Raw genomic sequence first — 19,423 nt, forward strand, 5'->3', positions numbered from 1 at the left:
AGCTGGCCGGCGGCCCGCGGGGCCGAAGGCTGCAGACAGCGGCTCGCGCCGTCCCCACCCCAAACAGGCCCTGGCGGCTCCCCAGCGCCGGCCGCAGAGCGTGCCTCAGTTTCCCTGCCCTGGTGCCTCCCGGAAACAGGCTCCGGAGCCTGCCGGCACCCGCGTTCATCCCCCCGTCGGAGATGCTCCTGCTGAGGGACCCTCCTCTGGCGCCACGATTTAGAGCCGGCTGCTGGGACCCCGTGGGCTGCTCCTGCGCTCGGGGACGTCGCAAAAGCCAGCGCGGGTTCACGCGGAGACCTGCCCCGATCGCAGGGCCGGCTGCCCCCGCCGCCCCCGCTCCTCCTCCCGGCGCTCAGCCCCTCGGGGAGAGGAGGAGGAAGGGGCCAGCCCGGAAAAAACGGGAAGCAGCAGCAGGATGCCCCCCCAAACCGGCGCCGTGGCCGGCCGGGCTCGGGCTGCGCTTTCTTTGCGGGCAGAGGCGCTTTGCCGAGCGCACAGCGCCCTGGAGGCGCGAGCGCTTCGCCGCGCAATTGCAAAGAGCTTGTTTTTCCTCCGTGGAAGCCTCCTGCCTCCGGGTGGACGCACGGCATCCTCTGCGAGGCGGAAACTTTCTCTTTCCTCGGAGCCGCACGGGAAGCGTCGCCGTTTCCATTTCCAGTGTCCCCATCCCGCCTTCCAGTGCTGCCGGGTGGGACGCTGCCTGCAAACCTGCGTTTTGGTCTTAGACTGAGAAAACAGAAAGAAATCAGCTGTCTACTTGCCTTCAAAACAGAGTATTGGGGACCTGAATATTTTCAGTTTAAAGAAAAAAACTCAGCACTTGGAGCAGAGCAGCTTAGCCGGGGGCCCAAGCGGCTCCGCTTTTCTTGTCCACAAGCCGAAGCCTCTGGAAATGAAAGAGCGCTTTCTCCTGGCCGAGCAAAGCCGCTTCTCTTTTGGCATTTCTTCATCTGAGCCTCCAACGTCTGGTCAAAATCCCCGGCGGGAAGCGGGCGTTTCAGCATCACGGGTCTCCTCGGCAGCCTCCCGCCGGCTCTCAGGCGCGTTTGGCGGAGCACCGTCGTGCAGGGCCGGCCGGCCCGCCTCGCCAACGCTTCGCCGCCTTCCCCAGCCCTCCCAGCCCCTCTCATCCCTCGCAGCGCCCATCGAAAGCAGCCCAGCGCCGGGGACGGGACCCAAAACCCCCCGCCGGAGCTGGCCGGCACGGAGCTGCCCCGCTCCATCGGCCAGCTCCGGCACGGGTCGCATTAACCCGCTGAAGGCTGGACAAGCAGCTGGGTTTAGCCTATTTTAGCATTTAAAAGGGAGGAAAAGCCCCAATATACCCACTTTCTGCAGCTCTGAAATTTCTCCAGTTTGTGGTGAAGGTCAAGAAACCTGATGAAACACCAGACTTGGCTTTGCCCAGCTCAGCCGCTCTCCCCGTCGTGTGGGGACCGTTGCCCCCCTGCCCTCGCCCCGACCCCGCGGGAAGCCGGGCCCTCTCCCCACCCCACCACCCCCTAAAAGCAAGACACACACCACGAAAATTCATCTACTTTCAATATTATTCCCATGTAGAAAAAACGTCAAACGGTTTTGTACAAATATCACAGCTCGAGAGTTTAAAATTTCATGGTTAAAAAAAAAGGGGGGGGGGAAGAAAAAACGAAACGCACCCCGCACACACACGTCGCCGCCGAGGCTCCCCGCTCCGCTGCGGCCGGGCGGCGAGGGGCAGCTCGGGGCTGGCAGCTCCCCGCTCCCCCCGCGGCTGGACGGGCTCTCCCCCCGCCGCGGCGCCGCTGGTTTCCCCCCTCCAAGGCTCGAGCAAGAGCAGAGCGTCAAGATAAAATCCCCAGCCGGGGGGGGACTCGCCGGGACGTCAGTAGTGCCGACCCCGGCACCTCCCCCCGTCCCATCCTGCTGCACTGCAAGTAAAAATCGGCCCCCAAACCCTTCTCACAACCTGATGGGGGGTTTTGTGCCCCCTTTGCGCAACACACGAGAGGTTTGGGTGGGCACAGAGGGGCCGGGGGGGGGGGGCCCACACAGCCGGTGGCCCTCCCCGGGCCTCCCCCCAGGATCGAAGCCCGCGAGCGGCCCCCCCAGGCAAGGGGGGGCACCATGTCCCATCCTGGCTGGAGGGGGCGGAAACAGAGCTTGAAGAGGCAAGGTGGTATCTCAGGATGGCTGCCGGAGACCTTTTCAGGGGGGCTGAGAGGGGGCCAAGGGGCTCTGCACCCCCCCGAGCCTCCCCACACTGACAGACAGGGCACGCGCCAGGCCAGCGGCCCCCAAGGCCAAGCCACGGGCTCAAAGGGAGCTTGGGGGAAGCTGCCGCGACCGACAGCCCCCCCCCGGGTACCAGGGCACGGTCACAGCCCCCATCACCCAGTCCTTCCCTCCCACCCAACCCCCCCCCCCCCGCAAGGGTGCAACCCCCTCCCCTGCAAGGGAGCGAGGCCCGCACCGCCGACCGGGCAAGCGGGCAGGAAGGGGGTCCACAAAAATAATCATTACCATTAAAAAGAAAAGCGCATGGCCACAGTCTGTATGAAGGCTGCTGCCTTTTTAAGTTAGAAATGGTTCAGTTGTCCCCTAGTCTTCAAAAACTGAGACCTGGCCGCCCCTGCCCTCCCCTCCCTGCCCCCTCCCACCCCCCTTAAAACTCAATAAAATCACAGTTCCACGTTCCGCGAAGTTTCCCTTTTTTGTCGGTGGGGGTTTTTTCTCCTCCTGCTTTTTGTTTTCTTCCGCAGCCCTCCTGCACGCCGCCGGCACCTCCCGTGAAGCCCAGCAGGTGCAGGGGGATGCAAAAGGAGGTGCCATGCCAGAGCCGGGCACCCCTTCTCCTGAGCACCCAGGTGGCTGGGGACGAGGCGGGGGAACGGGGACACGCAGGGAGCCAGGGGCAGGCTGGCGAAGGGGAGCCAGCGCCTTGCTGCGCGTACCATGGCCTAGAAAGAGGCAGAGCGCGACCGCGCGGGGCCGATCCCACAGCCCGCCCTGCCTCCATCATCCCTGCCAGGTCTCCACCATCTTGCCAGCCAGGCGAGGTTGCATCCACGGCGGACTGAGAGCAGAGGAGCTTTGCGTGCAGGGGAAGAGAGCCGTAAGCAGACACGCATGTCTCCATGCGTGCGCGGAGGTGGGCAAGAGGCTGAAGGGCAGACACACAGGTCCAGAGGCAGCTGCTGGATGAATCCGGGGTGAGAAATAGAGGAGGGGCCTCCAGATGTTGAAAGGAGGGAGAAGTAGTCCAGGAAGAGGAAGAAACAGGAGCAAGAGAGAAGGAGGATCAGTCTGGAAACCATCTTTTTTTACATCTTGCACCTGTGGGGGGTAACGGGGGTGGTTCCACTCTTGGAGATGCAGGTAGCCACAGTTCGCTCATCGCTGGGCAGAGACGGGCCTCGCTCGCTCCCATGCCCTGCAGTCTTTACGCTGCACCTGGGGGAGCGGGGAGCGCCCCCGTCTTTCACTCTCCCCCACCGTCTCCCCAGTCACGTGCCTCGGGGCCTTGCTCCTCACATCATGATGTGCCGCCGGCGGTGCAGGGCCAGGTGGTCAGAGCGGGAGAAGCTGCGGTCACAGTCCGAGCAGCGGAAGGGCTTGATGCCCGTGTGCTTGCGGAAATGCCGGGTCAGCTCATCGGAGCGGGCGAACTTCCAGGTGCAGCCTTCCCAGGTGCATTTATAGGGCTTCTCACCTGCACGGAGGGCAGCAGAGAGGGGCAGTCAGCACTGCAAGAGGCACACAACGGAGCACATGTGCGTGCGCATGGCTGCAAGGGGCATCAGCGGGGTACAAAAGTTACAGCCGTGAGCCTTAGAAGAGATGGCAGGGTGTATTAGATGAATTAAGCTAGCCGCCACAACACAAGCACTTCAGCGTAGCTCCTGTACGCTTTTATACTTATTTGGCATGTTACCGTAGCGCCCCCAGGTGGACAAATGCTGCTTCTAGGTGTAATATGGTATCTCACCGTGCACCAAGCAAGGAGTCTATTAGGTGCATTAGGGTCGCCGCTGCAGCGGCGCCCAGCCCTCCCCACGGGCCAGGCGGCAGGCACGGCTCCGCGGCGCCCGGGCTGTGCATGTTAAGTTTACTACGGCAGCGCCCACGGGCTGATCAGGTGTACGTCCAGAAGGTGGTTTTCCTCTTGGGTGCACCACAGCGGCTCCCTCGCACGGGGCTGCTCGTTACAGCAGTGACTGCACCCCACGCTCCTCCCAGGGCCATCACAGCAGCACCCCAGAGCAGATGCTGGTCTGCTGTGTATTACGGTACCACACCAGAGAAAACGTGGCCTCACAGCACTCCCCTCTACGAGGTGCACTACGGTAGCACACCCGAGTGGGCGGGGCCTCGGTGTGCCACATCTATTAGGATCACTAAGGCAGTACCGCAGGGTGAGTGGAGCCGCGATGCCGCGGGTGCATTAGGTGAACTACGGTAGCGCCGGGGCGGTGACCAGCCGGTGCCCGGGTGTGTCCGGCGCGCCAGGGCCCCCGCCCCCCCCCCCCCCCCCGCACGGGTCCCATCCTGCCCCAGGGACAGCGCCGAGCTCCAGGGCTGGGAGCAGGAACAGGACCCCGCGGTGACCCCCACCCTCCTGGGGACAGAGGGACCCCAGAGCCGCAGCTGAAGGGCTGGCATGGGGGGGTGGGGGGGCGGATGCAGGTCCCCAAACAAGGTCCCCCGGGTTTGGGTGCTGCCAGGGTATTGCCAGGTGCCAGCGAGGCACCGGGGAGCCCGGCAGGTGCCCGGGGAGCCAGGCCAGCGCGGGGGCACGAGGACGCCGGGATCCCTCCCCGAGCGCAGGGACCCTGGACTGCCTGGGGGCCGCGGGAGCAGCGGGGAGGCTGCGGCGAGGGCGGGGGGAGCCCCCTGCACCGGGCCTGGATGTGGGGAGGAGCAGGAGGGTCCCCGCGAGCCCGGGGCCGTGCCCTGGGGGAGGGCAGGGGACACAGGAGCTGCCCCCACCAGAGACCCCAAAGGGCCCCCCTGCCCCACGGGTGCCCCAGGCCCTGGCGTGGAGCATCACTGCCACCTAGCAGCCAGTGGCACCCCGGGGTGCCCCCCCACCCCGAGCGGGGCTCTGCGCCTCCCCCTGCAGCACGGCAGCGGAAAGGGGGAGCGAATCCCCCCGGCGTGCGGCACGGGGCAGGGGGACGGGGGCAGCCCCGGGAGCCGCCGGGGCGCTGCGCCTCTCACTCACCCGTACCTGTGTGTATCCGCCGGTGGGCTTTGAGGTGGGAGCTTTTGGTGTAGACCTTGTTGCAGCCTTCGAAGTCGCACTGGTGAATCCGCCGCTTCTTCAGGTCGGGGGAATCGGCCCGCTGCATCCGCGCCACGGCCGACCTGCCGGGAGCAGGGAGGGCATGGCCGCGTCGCCCAGCGGCACGGGCGGGGGGCCGAGCCCTGGGCCAGGGGGCAGGGGAAGGGGACAGGGCCACCACCGCCGCCCCAACGCGAAGTGCACTCACTCTCTCTGCAGGTCCTGGAAGGGGGCTGGGCCGCTCTCCGAGACGCTGTCCTCGCTGTCACTGTTCATGTCCATGGGATACATGGAGCTGGGGTCGATTTTCACTGGAGGAGCGGGGAGAAAAGAAAAGCCGTTGAGAAACGAGTGGACACAACGAAGGAGGCAAGCAACAGCGGCCCGACCGCCCCCCAAAACCCCAGCGCCCGCTGCCGCCGCGCCAGCTCAGGAATGGAAGGGGCATCCCGGCCAACCCCCCCACGCTCCCGCAGCACAGTAACAGCAAGGGGGGTGCTCAGCCGGTCAGTTCCCCCCACAATCCCCCAGCCAAAAAAAAATAAAATCGAGTCAGGGACGAGGGAGGTGCCCTGCCTAGCGGCGTGCCAGGAACTCCCCCGTTTGCAGGGCGCTTTGGCACGGAGCTCCTGGGGGGCAGCCCTGGCAGGGGCGGGGAAAGAGCTCTGAGTTAGCACGGTTCGGGGCACCGCTACCTATCCCCTGCCCGCGGCCTGGCCTCGGTCCCCGGCGGGACGTGGGAATGGGGGATACCAGCCTCTGCCCTACGCCCCATCGCACCTTCGCCCATTGCTGGGGGCTGGCTCCTTTCAGCTGCCTGCCCCTCCTCTGCCAGGTGCCACCCCGTTCCCAGAGGAGCCGAGATCCAGGCCAGGCCCCCCGATAAGAAACGCTGGGGACTTCTCATGACGGGAAGCTGGAATGGTCCTGGGGAAGGGGAGAGGGGGGGATATGGGGAGCAGGGGGAGCCAGTTTAACTGAAACCAGAGCTCCTCTCACAGACAGTAAGAGGGAAGGGCAGGCGCTGGCCCACGTCCCCTGCCCTCCCCGTGGCGCGTGGACGGCCCCCGTGCCGAGGCCCTGCCGAGCCGGTCCCTGGCACACGTGGGGGATGCAGGGACACACCTTGGGGCACCCCTGGCGGGGGGGGGGGGGGGGGGAACAGCCTCCCTCTGGGGGAAAATGCACAATACCCACCTCCGCCTGGGCACCCAGCTGCATACGAGGAAGGAGCAGGGGTCTCCTGGTTGGACCCTACCGGGGGGAAGGCAGGGCCTGCCCCCACCCCAGCAACACCCTCCTCCACTCACCCAAGGTGAGACCCACCACACGTGCCAGGCTCCTCACCCTCCCCCACGCCTGGGGTCCGGCCCCCTCCCCAAGCGCTCAGCACCCTTCCCCATGCCCTGCAGGAGGAGGGGGGTGCCAAGGACCACAAAACGTGCTGCTCCATGAGCGGGGCCCAGAAAGTTTCCGGCTTTCCCACACAAACGGCCGTGCGTGCCTTACCGGACCCGGCGTTCTTGCCGTCGCCCCCGATGAGTGGGACGGTGATGGCGGTGACGCCGTCCGTGGGCATGGTGGTGTAGACGACGGGCAGGGACTGCACCACCACGGGGATAGTCTGTAGGTTGCCCATCTTGCTGGGCAAATTGACGGAGGGGATGGTGTGGATGACGTGGAGGATTTGCTGCCCACCGCTGCCCTGCGTGGATGCCAGGATGGAGCCAGGAGACAGGACAGCCGGGATGGCGGAGGTGGAGCTCAGGCCCGAGGGCGAGATGGACACGGTCGGCGCCGGGATGGGGGGAGCCACCAGCATGGGCGAGGACTGGACCGACACAGGGGGTGGGGGTGCAGCTGGCACCAAGGGCTTCGACTTGTTGAGGGACAGGTCCACGGGTTCGGCTTGCGGCTGGCTGCAGTCGCTGGCCAGCAGCTCCTCGGGGGGCTCCATCTTGATGTCCGAGAGCAGCACGGGTGGGTCGATGGGGCCCTCGGCCAGCAGCGACGACGAGCTCATCTTGGGTGCCGTTTTCGCGTGGCCCGACCCGCCGGACTGCAAGGCGACACAAGGAGAAACCAAACAGTCCGTGAGAAAGAGGGAACGGGAAGACGGTCTGGTCCCGATAGGGAAACCGAGCCCACCCCGAAGACCGAGCTGCCCAGCCGGCAGACGGGCTCGAGTCCTCCCTGCTCCTGGGTGGCCGGGAGCAGCAAGCCAGGGTGAAGCCAGGCTGCGTTACCACTTTCTTTCCCCGCCAGAGAGTAGGAGGGAAACCCCACCACCAGCACCACTTACTGGTGCCACCCTCCCCCAAATACCCTTGCTAATTAACTGCTAAACTGTTATCAGCCAGCCCTTTCACAGCAGCAGGGCGCAGGGAGGGGGAAGCAGCCGAGAGCGGCCTGCACCGCGGCCCCTTCTCCGTGGGGTGGGGTGGCCTCTCCGCCCTGCCAAGCCCGCCCACGAGCTGCCCTGGGGGCACCCGCGAAGCGCCCGGGCTCGGGACGCTGCCCCAAGGCCCACCCCGAACCCAGGGCGGGCGCCGCACGGGCACGGAGCGGGGAGCCGGGAGATCCCGCGCTTCGGCCAAGGCCGCAGGAGAGGTGCCCGTCCCCGTCGTGCCACCAAGGGCGCAGGGCTGGCGGCGGCCCAAGGCGCGAGGCCCCGGCAGCAGCAGGCACGGGGCAGCGCCGGTTTCGAGGCGCGGAGGAGAGGGACAACTCAGCGCCGCCGCCGGCGGCAGGAGCCCGGCCGATGCCCTGCCCAAAGCGGCGGGGGGCCAGGGCCACCGCGGGGCTCAGGGACCGACATCCCCGCGGCCGGGCGGCGTCGCCGCGCCCCCCGCCCCGGCCAGGGCCCCGGTTCGGGCGGAGAGGGCGGGAGGCGCGGGCAGACGCCCCGTCCGGCCCCGCCGGGCTCGGGGCGGCGGGGCTCAGTGGCAGCGGCAGCTGGCACGGCCTGGCGCGGTGCCGGGCAGGGGCAGGGGCAGGGGCAGGGCCCCCCCGCGCCGGGGCCCGGGCAGGCGGCCAAGGCCGCCGCGCAACGCCCGCCGGCCGCGCGCCGGGGCGGGGACGCCCACCGCACCCCGCCCCGCCCCGCCCCGCCCCGCCCCGCCGCGCCGGGCGGGGGCCCAGCGAACTCCTGGCGCCGGTGACCTCGGCGCCGTGACCCGCGGGGGGCCGAGCGGGGAGTCACGCGCGCCGCCCCCCCCCCCAACGTCCTGCCGGGCCGAAGGCGCCGCGCCAGCCCGGCCGGGGGGAGGGGGGCGGGGGGGCCACAGCAGAGCGAGCCCGGCCGCGCCGCGGCGCCCGCTGCGAGGGGGCAAAGGGCGGCGCGGGGACCCGGCGGCGGGTCGGGTCGGGTCGGGTCGGGCCGGGCCAGGCCGGGGCCGCCTTTGTGCCGCCGCCCCGCCCGCGAGGGGGGGGGGCGGGGCGGCCCCGGGGGGGAGGGGCGCGGCCCGCGCCACCGCCCAGGGCCGGGGGGAGGAGGCGCGGCGCCGCCCTGCCCCCTCCCCTCCCCCCCTCCTTAAAGGGGCCGGCGCGGCGCCCCCGCTGCTCCAGCCCCCCCGCCCCCCCCCCCCCCCCGCGCGCTCACACACCCCTTAAAGCGGCGATGCCCCCCGCCCCCAGGTGAGCGGCGCGCGGAAGGGGGGGGGCTGCGCTCCGGCGGCCGCAGAGCCCGGGCGCCGCCGCCGCGGGGCCGCGCGGGGGGGGGGGGGGGGGGAAGGGGGGAAGCGGCGGCGCCACTCACCGGCCAGGCGCCGCGGGGAGGGCTCCGGCGCGGGTGCGCGGCGCTCATCCCCTCCGCGGGCAGGATCATGCTCACCGCCGCCCGCCCGGCTCCGGCCGCCGCGCCGCGAACCCCCACACGCGCCGCGCCGCTCGCTCGCTCGCTCGCAGCCGCGGAGAGGTGTGAACAGCCCGGCGGCTCCACCCTGGCTCAGCCCGGGGTGGAGCTCCTTAAAAGGGACCGGCCGCGGCGGGCGAGCGGCAAGGGAGGGGCTGCGGGCCCGGCCCGGCCCGCCCGGCCCCGCGGCTCCGCACAAAGCCCCGCGCGCCGGGGCGCCCCCCCCCGGCACACGCGTGGCCGTGGGGGCGTGTGGGTGTGCCGCAGATACATACGTATACATACATATATATAGGGGACCCCCCGAAACGCGCACACAGGTGTTGGGGGCCCCCGGCGCATTGCACCGCGGGGTCGGGCGTGCACACGCGCAGCGCCGGGCCCCTCCCTCCCCCGGGCGCACCCGACATGCACACGCACCCCGCTGGGCAGCCCAGCGTGCACACCCCCCCCAGCACGCGTGTGCATGCACACGCACCCCCCCAGCACGTCTGCATACACACACACTCCCCAGCACGCGTGTGCATGCACACACACACCCCCAGCACGTGTGCATACACACACACGCACTCCCCAGCATGTGTGTGCATGCACGCACACACCCCAGCACACGTGTGCACACACACACCAGCTTGTGTGCACACCCACACACACCCCAGCACACGTGTGCACACACACACACACATACACCCCAGCACACGTGTGCATGCACACACACGCACCCCGCAGCACGTGTGTACATGTACACACACACCGCAGCACACATGTGCATGCGCACGCACCACCCAGCACATGTGTGCATGCACACACACACACACCCCCAGCACACATGTGCATGCACACACATGCACCCCGCAGCACATGTGTACATGCACACACACACCACAGCACATATGTGCATGCGCACGCACCACCCAGCACATGTGTGCATGCACACACACACACACCCCCAGCACACATGTGCATGTACATGCACACACACCCCAGCACGTGTGCATGCACACACGCACCCCCCCCCAGCACGTGTGTATCTGCGTGCGTGCACACGTGCACACACACACACACGCACGCACACTGGGGATCCTCCCGCACAGGTACACATCCGTGCAGCCAGGGACACCCTCCCGACAGGACACCTCGGCACCCAGGAATCGTCCTGCCAACACGCACACGGAGCTGGAGACCCCGGCACACGCGTGCACCCCGGCACGTCTGCGCACACACGCGTGGCGCCAGGGACCCCCAGCACACACCTTCGTGCAAGCTGGGCTGCGCCGCGCGGGCGCCGCCGGCCCCCTCCCCCAGCAGGCACACAGCCGGGGCCTCCCCCTCCGCAGGCACACCCGGCGCGGCACACCCGGCGCACACCCGGCGCACACGCACACCCGGCGCACGGGGAACCGGGGCGCCTCCCGACACACCCAGAGCCGGGCGCCGCCGGGCCTCCGCGGCGGGCTCCGGCCGGCCCCGCTTCTCCCGGAGGCGCTGGGCCGGCGGGGGCATCGCAGGCCCTTCTCCGGGGCGGGGGGCAGCTCCCCGCCGGGCTCCGCTTTGTGCCGCGCACCACGGGGCCGCACGGAGGGAGGCTGCATCCTGTAGCATCCATACGTTCCCGCCCCAGGGCATCAGCCGGGCTGGGACCCAGCCCTGGGAAACGACCCGCGGGACCCTCGAGGCCTCGGCTCCCAGCGGCACCCCCTCTTCCCGGGGTCGGCCCGGGAAAACGCTGCTCCGCGGGCCGGCGAGGCAGGAGCCCCGGAGCCCCGGCGCGAGGCCGAGGCCTTCCCGCCGCCACGGGCCAGGCCAAGCCCCCCCGGGCTCCCGCCGCAGCCCCGCGTCTGCCGGGGGGGGCCAAATCCGCTTGAACTTCCTTCGCCTCTCGCCACCGGCCTCGTGACCAGGAAGGGAGGGGGGGGACAGGGCCGGCGCGGCGCCGCGGCCCGGACAAAAGCAGCTTTTTCTGCGGGTTCGGCCCCCCGGCCCCCGCGGGGGCCCCCCCAGCGGCCCCGGGCTTGGTCAAAGCGGGGCTTTCACGGGGCGAGGCGCCGGCACGCTGCCATGTCCTCGGCCCGCTTGGGGTCACGCCGGAAAACCGCCAAACCTTGGGGGGGAAAGTGGGAGAAGGCAGGTGACCGGACCCTGCCCGCCGGGGGGACGGAGCGAGGGGTGGCAGAGGCGCCCCGCGGGAGCCATCCCGGCGCCGGGAGCCCTTGGCCGCGCGAGGAGCCGGGCGGAGGGGCCCGGCACTTGGCTGCTCCCTCCCCGGCTGCCCGGCCCCGGCGGGGGGGGGTTTCTCCGCGACGCCCCGGCTCCCCTGCCGCGCGCCGGGATCCCCTTCGGGAAGGCCGCGGCGAGAAGCCCTGCCGAGCGGGGCGCCGGGCCGGGCGCCGCGGGGACGCCCGGGGCTTCCTGGCGGCACCCATCTTCCCGGCCGCCTCCCTCCTCCGCAGGGAGAGCGTCTCCATGGCGACTGCCGGCATCGCCTTCCCTGGCACCGGCCCCCCGCCAGACCCCCGGCCCAGATGGCGGCCGAGCGGGATGGGGCAGGGGGGCTGCGCCCGGCGGGGACCCCGCAGGCCCGGCCGCTCCGCGGCGACGCCGGAAAGGGCAGGGCCCCATTCCCGCCAGGCCAACGACGGCGTGGAAACCAGCCGGATTTTTCAGGATGGCAGAAAAAAAATAAACGGCGACCCCCCCCCACCCCGGAGGAAAAAAAAAATTAAAAATGAATGCGGTGCAGGCGGCTGCCGGGGGGCGGCGGGGGGGGCAGGCGTGGGAACGCGGCCCTGCCGGCGCCCCCCGAGCGGAGGCGGCGGGGCCCACGGGGCGTGGGGGGGCACGCCCTGCCGCCGGCCGCGTCGCGCCTCCCCGAGGAATTTCCTCCCCGCTCCACCCTCCGCCTCCCAGCGCCCCGGCAGCCGCCCGGGGATGCCGGCGGGGCGAGACGAGCGGAAAGGCAGGCAGCAAAATCCACCCCCCCGCCCCGCCAAAGCCTCTGGGGCCCAATCCTGGCTCCCGCCCCGGCGCTCCGGTTAAAGCACACAAAGCGGCTCCGGGCGCCGCCGAGAGCAAACACGAGCCCCGCGCCCAGGCGGGAGCGCGCCCGGAGCTCGCGGCCTGCCCAGGACACCGTCTCCCGGCCGCCCCCGCGGGCCGGGCCCCACGCTCCACGCACGAGGGCCTCGTCCGCCCCGGGGCGGGGGGCAGCGAGGGGCCCCGCTCCCGGCCGGAGCAGGAAACCCGCTTCGGCCCCCGGCGGTTCGCACGCACGGTCGCGCAGGGGTTTCACGCGCCCGGGCCCGAGCCGAGAGCGGGCGCAAAGCGCTCGGCCGGGGCAGCGGGGCAGGACTGGCGGGAGGACCAACGCGGAACCGCGCTGACGCGGACGCTCTCGCCAAAGGCAGCGGGACGGGATCAGGCGGAGCTCACACTGCTGGGCCCTGGCAAAGCCCAGACCGGGGCGGGGGGGACGGGGGACACGGTGGCGCTGCGATGCCAGGGCGCTGCCTCTCCCCGGGCGCCCTCGAGCCCCCACGGCACCGGAGGACGCGGCAAAGCGCAGCAGCCACTCCAGAATAAAGCCGCTTCCCGCTGGAGGAGCTCCCTGCCCGGAGAACCAGCCTGAAATAGCTCTTCCGCAGCGGCTAAATCGGGTCAGTCTCCCTGAGCAGACGGGCCCTGGGAGACGGGGCTGAGTGGCCGTGGGAGGTTTGCTCGGAGATGCGCGGCAGGACACACCTCGGTATAGTAACCAGCCCATTAGCTATTAGCCTTAATTGCTATTTATTCTTCTGGCGTTGTGCACTGCTCAGCGAGATCTGCTCCATCTGCTCCTCTCCTCTCCCCTTCCTCCTGCCCCTGCTTCAGCCTCTTCCCCGTCCCGAGCAGCTCCATGCTTTGAAGAACCAGGAACGTCCTTCAGAAGAGGAATCAAGCTGACCAAGCCCTGCAGATCCCAGCAAGCGAGGCTGGTGGAGAGAGGGACCTGCTGGGCCACCAGGGACATGAGGCCACTTTGGGGGTTGCTCTTCTTGCCACGCTCTGTGGACAAGGGCGAGAAGCAAGGGACGGGCCCGTCCCCCTCCTGCGTCTTCCACTGGAGCCAACGGAGTCTCCTGGCTCCTTCCAGGCAGGAGGCTCTCCGGCACCTGGCGTTTCCCCCATGATCACGTCAGGATTTGGGTCCGTGGCTCAGGCAGTCGCACGGCTAGCCGTCCCCAAGGAAGGGACGGGGAAGACCTCTCCAGTTTGGCCCCGTTGTACGTGAACCAAGGAAAGGGGTCTGCTCCAGAGAAGGGATTTCCACCCCGCACCGGCAGAAACTGGCCTCCAGGACCTCCGTTAGGATGCGAAGGGATCAGAGAGCAGCGGGTCCCCGAGCTGCTGCCACGTGGCACAGCACCCAGCACGGACACGGCCAGAGGCACCTGCGGCCAGCGGAGCCGGCCTGGGGGCTGCCCTGCTGCAGAGGTGGCAAGGCCGGACGAGCCCGGCTGCCCACGCACTGAGCCCACGGGTGACGCAGCCTCGCCCGAGCAGGGACGCGCGGCCGGCCGTGCCGGGGACACCCTCCACGCCTGTGACGTGGAGAGCTGAGCTGGGAGCACCTCCGCCTGGGTGGGAGCTCGGCCATGGTCTCTAGGTAGGCCCACGCTTGGACGTCCATGGTTGGACCTGAGTTTCCCCTCCCAAGGGGATCGGTTCCTACTTGTTCACTTCCAGGCAAACCTCAGGCCCGCGCTGCTTGAGGTCCGGCCGGGAAGCGGGTCCGCGGCAGGTACGAGCAGGCCGGTTCTGCCCCTCCCCGCCGCGCGTGGCTGGCGCCCGGGTGACGCTCGCGGCGCGGAGCTGGGGAGCAGGCTGGGCCTCGCTTAGCAGGAGCTAAAGACGGGGGTGGCAGGGAGACGGGACACAAAGAGCTCGGGCAGACCCAGGCAACAGGCTGGAGCAAAAACAACGCGCGGGAGAGCAGGGGGACGCCCACGCCGCCATGCCAGGGGACCGAGCCGGGCGCTCGCCCCCGAACTGGGGCGCCGCACCTCCCTGCGGGAGCCTCTCCGGTCCCGGGCGAGACCCAGGGTGTCGCGTTGCTTTCGGGCGCTTTCGCTCGGAAAGTGGCACCTCGCCGAGCGCGGGAGGAGGGCGGGCGAAGCAGGCCGGCCCCAGCGCAGCACGGGCCCGGCGCGGGACGCGGCGCGGACGCGTCCCCCCTCTCCCCTCGCTGCCCTCTCCGCCGTGTCACTTTAATACAGGCTTTTTATAGCCTCTCCCGCAGCTCCCAGGCGGGAGGCCCGCCAGCGGGGGGGAAGGGCACCGAGTCACGCCAACGCCATCTGCTCGGGGCCGCCCCACCCAGCCGCCGCCCCGCGCGCAGCGCAGGGAGGCCCCGGCCGCCGGGCCTGCCTCCGCCTGCCGCCTCCGCTGCCCCCGCCCCGGCCGCCGGCACCGCTGCCCCCGCCCGCGGCTCCGCAGCCGCCTCCGTCGCGGGGACGCAGGCGCCCGGGACCCCCGCACCGCTGCGGGGACGAAGCCTCCCCCGGGGACCCCCACGCCCTGCGCCGCTCGGGCACCGCGGGGAAACTGAGGCAGGAGGGGGGGGCGTCGCGCCGCCCCCCCCCCCCGCGGCGCCTGGCCCTTTAAGAGCAAAGGGCGTGGGGGGCGGGGCGGGGCGGCGCGCCGGGCGCAGCGACGTCGCCCCTCGCGCCCCGCCGCGCGCCTCCGCCCTCCCCCCCCCGCTGTGACCTTCCAAGCGCGCGGCGGCCCCCGCCCCCCCCGCCCCGGAAGCCGGGCCCGCTCTTAAAGGCGCCGAGCCCCTTTCCCGGGGCGGGCGGCAGCGAGCAGGAGGCGGAGGGGAACAGCCCCCCCCCCCCGCCCCCGGGAAAGCACCGGCGGGGCCAGGGCTTGGGGGGGGGGGGGCACCCACCGCCGAAGACCGGCCCTGGCGAGCAGTGACGGGGGCAACCCCCCTTTGGGGGCACGGCAGAGCCAGGCACCTTGCCACCAGCTGGGTGGGCGCGGGGGGGGTGGAGGCTTTCGGTACAGCGCAGCCCCCGCCCCCGCCCCCGCCAAAACCCCGGGGTGCGGGTGGAGAGGCTGCCCTGGCGCCCAGCTGCTCCGCTCGGGACCCCTGCGCCCATTGCGCCGCCGGGCAAACTGGGGCCCCGAGCCCCAGCGCCGCCTCCGGAGCCGAGCGGGCGCCCGCTCCACGCGAGTGCCTCTCTTCCCCCGGCCCTCCGCGACCTTCCCGCCCACCGCCGGCGGCCTCCAGCCCTCTTCCACCACGGGGAAACTGAGGCACGCGGCCAGGCTCGACCGCCTCGCCGCGGGCCGGCGGCAGAGCTCCCGCGGCCGCCCGGGCCGCCGCGCTGCCCGCAGGGTGACCGAGCCCAGCGGCGCTCGGGGTTACGGCCGGATATTTAAGCACGTGCGGAGGACACGTGCCCCTGGGGACGAGGGGGCGGACGGGGCCGAGCCGCCCCCCCGGGAAGGAAGGAGAAACACCGGCGAAAAAGTCAGCGTCCCCCCTTTCCCCGAACACCTGGAGGCAAAACCCCGGGGGTTTCGCGTGCTGGGCCCCCGCCAGGGCCCGGCCGGGGCGGGGGAGAGGAACCGAACCGGCCTCGGGGAGGGGAGAAGCGCAGCGCGGCGGAGGCGGATGCCGGGCCCCAGCGGGCGGTTTCGCCGCGCAGCAGCTGCGGCTCTGGGGGCGCCGGAGGAAGCGGGCGCCGCTCTCAGCCCCCCCGGGCCGGCCCCAAACCTCGGCTCTCGCCGCGGCAACCCGGCCGCCCCCTCGCGCGCGGGAAAGGGGGACCTGCCCCGGCCGAGGGAAGGGGCTTCGGCCCCCCGGGGATGTCCTCCGCCCCCCGGGGATGTCCTCCGCCCCCCGGGGATGTCCTCCGCCCCCCGGGGGTGTCCTCCCCCACCCGCCGCCCGGGCTCCCGCCAGGAAACCTTTTGTTGCAGATCCCAAACTCCCAGCAGAAATAAATACGGGGGGGTGGAGAATGCTGCCTCGCGCGGGGAGGGGGGCAAAACACCCGCCGGGCAGACGGGGTCAGCGCCGAAAGGCCCAGGGCTCGGGTTTCTCATGCGGCGCGTTCCTCGCCACCCTGATGCAGGTGAGGACGCCGAGGGCTGGGAGGCCAGCAGAGACCTCGGGTGAGGATGCCCAGCGCTGGGAAGCAAGAGGTGCCAGCGCCATCCTGCTCAACGAGAGGTCAGAGCTGGTGGCTGGGGCTCAAGGCCAAGAAAAGCACCCAAAGACCCAGGCTGCACTTAGACCAGTGGGGACAGAGGCAACACTGGTGGACCAGCACCAGAAACATCGCAGTCAAGAGCTGGTTTCCGCCCCCTAGAAGGACCCTCATCCATTTGGGAACCCATAAAGCTCCCCTTGGCTATGGAGGCACCCAGAGACTCCATCAAAACCTAAAATTTGCCTCCCTTGCAACACTTTCACAAGCTCTTCCCAGAAGGATGCAAGCGCCGCACAAGGACCTGGAGACCTGCAGGGCTTGCAGGGCAGCCGGAGATGGTTAAAGGTTGTCTCCTCTCAGCCGTTTTGGGGGATGTCCCTGAGCCAGACAAGGAAGGCTGCAAGAGGTGTTTTTAGGGCAGCTATTGAACTCCAAAACCTACTGCACATTTTGGAGAAGCTGCATTAAAGATTCAGCATCCACCATTGCCACGGTCAGGGCTGGGCAGGGCAGGGGAACATCCTCCAGTAAAGCAGCTGAGCTGCAGTCAGGCAGGCTTGGATACCCTGGAGCTCAAAGCGAGCCTGCTTTCAGCATTGCTCCTCACACTGATAGCAAAAAGCATGAAAATGATGCATTTCCTAGAAACACGCACATCTTCACCCAGCGAGACCTCCTTCCGCCCCAGGCGGCGGGACAGCCGCCTGCTCCCGGCAAGGAGAGGTGAGGGAAACGGTTTTGAGCGTAACTCAAGCCCTGTTATAAAAGGAGGTTCGGCAGATATGGTGATGACGGGTCGCTTTAAGCCTGTGCCACCAGCCAGCCCAAACCACGCTGCTTGTCCTCGGGGATGGGTGCCCTCAGCAGCCCGGGGGGCCGCTCACCGAGAGCTCTCCCGTGAGACCCAAGGGAGCAGCGCGAGGCTGGGGTTGCCCTGACGAGCTCAAGCAACAGATCCCGAGTGCGTCCTCTCCTGAGGCCGGGCGACGTTGCAGGAGGATCTCCCAGGGACATGTCAGGTCCTCCCATCCCCACCCCAGCCAAGCGGCACCGCGAGCGACAAGCAGAGCCAAGAGCAAGACCTTGAGTCTCCAGGGAAGGAGACAGATGGGTGGCATGGAGGGAACGGGGTGTGGGTGATGCTTAGGAGATGATGGGGAACCACGAGATGAGGCTTCGCCCGCCCCACCAGATCGGTCCTTTGCGGCAGAAGCCCAGGGAGGCTCCTTCTCCTCAACCCGCCGCCACCCGCCCTGCCCACCTCCAACGCTGGGGAGCAGCGCTGGGAACGGCAGGCGACCTGCTCGGGTGCTCGTACATCTGCGTGCCACCAAGCAAACGCCCAAGGATGGCCTTGGTCAAGCAACCTCTTCCTCCTGTGAGCTGTTAAAACTCTCTCATTCCCAAAATGGCCTCAAATACGTATTTACCAGCCTGCCAGCACCTTATTACGCTAAAACAAATCAAGCAGGCTTTGAACACACCCATCGCCGGCCTCTCCTCACCGCACGGAAGCGGCGCCAGCAGCACACGCTCGGCGCTGACTTCTCGGGACGCGTTTGCCGGGGCCCCTCGGTGACCCGCCCGCCCCCAGCGCCCCCGGGTCACCCGCGCCCCGCCGCCCGCAGCCCCTCGCGGCCGCGCCGCACCTGCCGCCCCCGGCCGCGGCCCCACCCCCGGCCCGGCGCCCGCGCCCGCCCCCCGCGGGCTGCGCCTCGCCGCGCCGCGCCGGTCCCGCCCGCGGGCGCCACCCGCGCTGCCCGCCGGCAGGGCCGCCCCGCCCGCCCGCGCGGGCCCTTTAAGAGGCCACGCAAGATGGAGGCTCGCCGCGCCCGCACCTCCCCGCCCGGGGGGCGCGGACCGCACCGCACCGCGCCGCGCCGCGCCGAGCCGAGCCGGATCGCGCCGGGCCGGGCCGGGCCGCACCGGGCGGGCGCGGCGCGGCCGCACTTACTTTCCCCTGCGCGCCCTCGGAGTGCATCGCCGGCGCGGCTGCCCCGGGCCCCGGGCGGCGCCGGGCGTGGGGAGCGGCCGAGCCGGGCGGGGCGGGGCGGGGCCGCGAGGGGCGGGGCCGAGCCTGGCGCTGCGCCCCTCCCCCCCGCCCCGCCCGGCCCCGCCCCGCCCGCGCCGGCCGCCCCGCCCCGCCCGGCCCCGCCCCCGCGCCGCAGGGAGCTCCCGCGCCCCGGGGGGGGTCGCGGCCTGGGGAGCGGCGGGGCAGCCGCTGCCCCCCCCAGGGGACGCGGGGCCAGCCCGGCCCCCCCGAACCGGGGCGTGGGGGGGGCACCCCGCCCCGCGATGACATCAGCGGCAGCCAATGGGGCGGCTCCCTTGGACCCGCCGTCGCCATGGAAACAGATGCAGGCTTCGGGGAGGGGGGGCGAGGCAGCCCCCCGCCCCCCCCCCGGCTCTGCACCCCCCCACACACGTTGCCACAACCCCCAGGGCGGGGGTCCGGGGCCATCCTGCCCCTCCCACCCCCCCGGCCGCTGCCGCCCCCCCATGACACCCCCGAGCACAGGCAGGGGCAAGGGCCGGGGCGAGCCGAGACCCAGCAAACTCGTCGCAGAGGCGGCCGGGGCACCCCAGCCCCGGCAGGGCCTTGGCGGCCGCGGCCTCCCCCGCCGCGTCCCGCCTGCCCCTGGCGCCCGCGCTGCCCCCGGCGCTGCGGCGAGGCGAGCGCAGCGCGGGCCGGGGCGCGCGGCCGCCCCCGGGCCCGGTCCCCGCCAGGCGGGATGCGGCCGGGCGTCGCGGCGTGCCGGCGCCCGGGAAATTCCCCGGCTGCCGCTGCGAAAGCCCCGCGCCGCGGCGCCCCCGCCCCGGCCGCAGGAAAGGGGAACCCGCGCGTCACGCAGCGGCCCGGCCGCGGGCGCTCGCAGGCCCGGCGCGGGCGGGTGCTCGGGCGGCTGCGCGGGGCTGTGTCCCGCAGCCCCCCCCCGTGCGGCGGGCTGGGGCGAAGCCCGGGGCAGCGATGCATCCCGGCGAGCCCAGGTGCAGGCCCGGCGCCCCCGCGCCGCCCCCGCCGCCCCGGGCAGGGGAGCCCGGCGGGGGATTTTGGCGGGACGGTGCCGGGAAGGGAAGGGGGCAGCCGGGGGAGGGCGAGCGCTCGCCT

At 70.9% G+C, this 19,423-nt stretch overlaps 1 protein-coding gene across 5 annotated transcripts; it reads right to left on the reverse strand.

The window, feature by feature from the left end:
- Positions 1-2,535: 2,535 nt before the first annotated feature.
- Positions 2,536-18,380, reverse strand: KLF8 (KLF transcription factor 8). 5 transcript variants are annotated; one of them, XM_064518071.1, is made up of 6 exons: positions 18,269-18,380; positions 6,776-7,325; positions 6,047-6,193; positions 5,475-5,577; positions 5,207-5,349; positions 2,536-3,694 (listed from the first exon to the last, which is right to left on the reverse strand). In XM_064518071.1, exons 1-6 carry the CDS (start codon positions 18,293-18,295, stop codon positions 3,513-3,515), a joined length of 1,152 nt encoding a protein of 383 aa, XP_064374141.1. In that variant the 5' UTR covers positions 18,296-18,380; the 3' UTR covers positions 2,536-3,512. The 5 variants fall into 5 exon arrangements, with proteins under 5 accessions (XP_064374141.1, XP_064374139.1, XP_064374140.1 ...); XM_064518069.1 differs by lacking the exon at positions 18,269-18,380 and adding an exon at positions 9,024-9,244; XM_064518070.1 differs by lacking the exon at positions 18,269-18,380 and adding an exon at positions 9,024-9,237 and having other exon boundaries at positions 5,213-5,349.
- Between the last annotated feature and the right edge of the window lie 1,043 nt (positions 18,381-19,423).

Source organism: Dromaius novaehollandiae, chromosome 11, assembly GCF_036370855.1.
Source record: "Dromaius novaehollandiae isolate bDroNov1 chromosome 11, bDroNov1.hap1, whole genome shotgun sequence".
NCBI classification, from domain to species: domain Eukaryota; kingdom Metazoa; phylum Chordata; class Aves; order Casuariiformes; family Dromaiidae; genus Dromaius; species Dromaius novaehollandiae.

Excerpts from the sequence above, each read along its gene's own strand:
- KLF8 (XM_064518069.1), bottom strand. The coding sequence starts at position 9,092 with ATGATCCTGCCCGCGGAGGGGATGAGCGCCGCGCACCCGCGCCGGAGC. Across the intron at positions 7,326-9,023 it reads CTCCCCGCGGCGCCTGGCCG|TCCGGCGGGTCGGGCCACGC; the intron begins GTGAGTGGCGCC and ends GTCGCCTTGCAG. Across the intron at positions 5,578-6,046 it reads GCCCCCAGCAATGGGCGAAG|TGAAAATCGACCCCAGCTCC; the intron begins GTGCGATGGGGC and ends CCGCTCCTCCAG.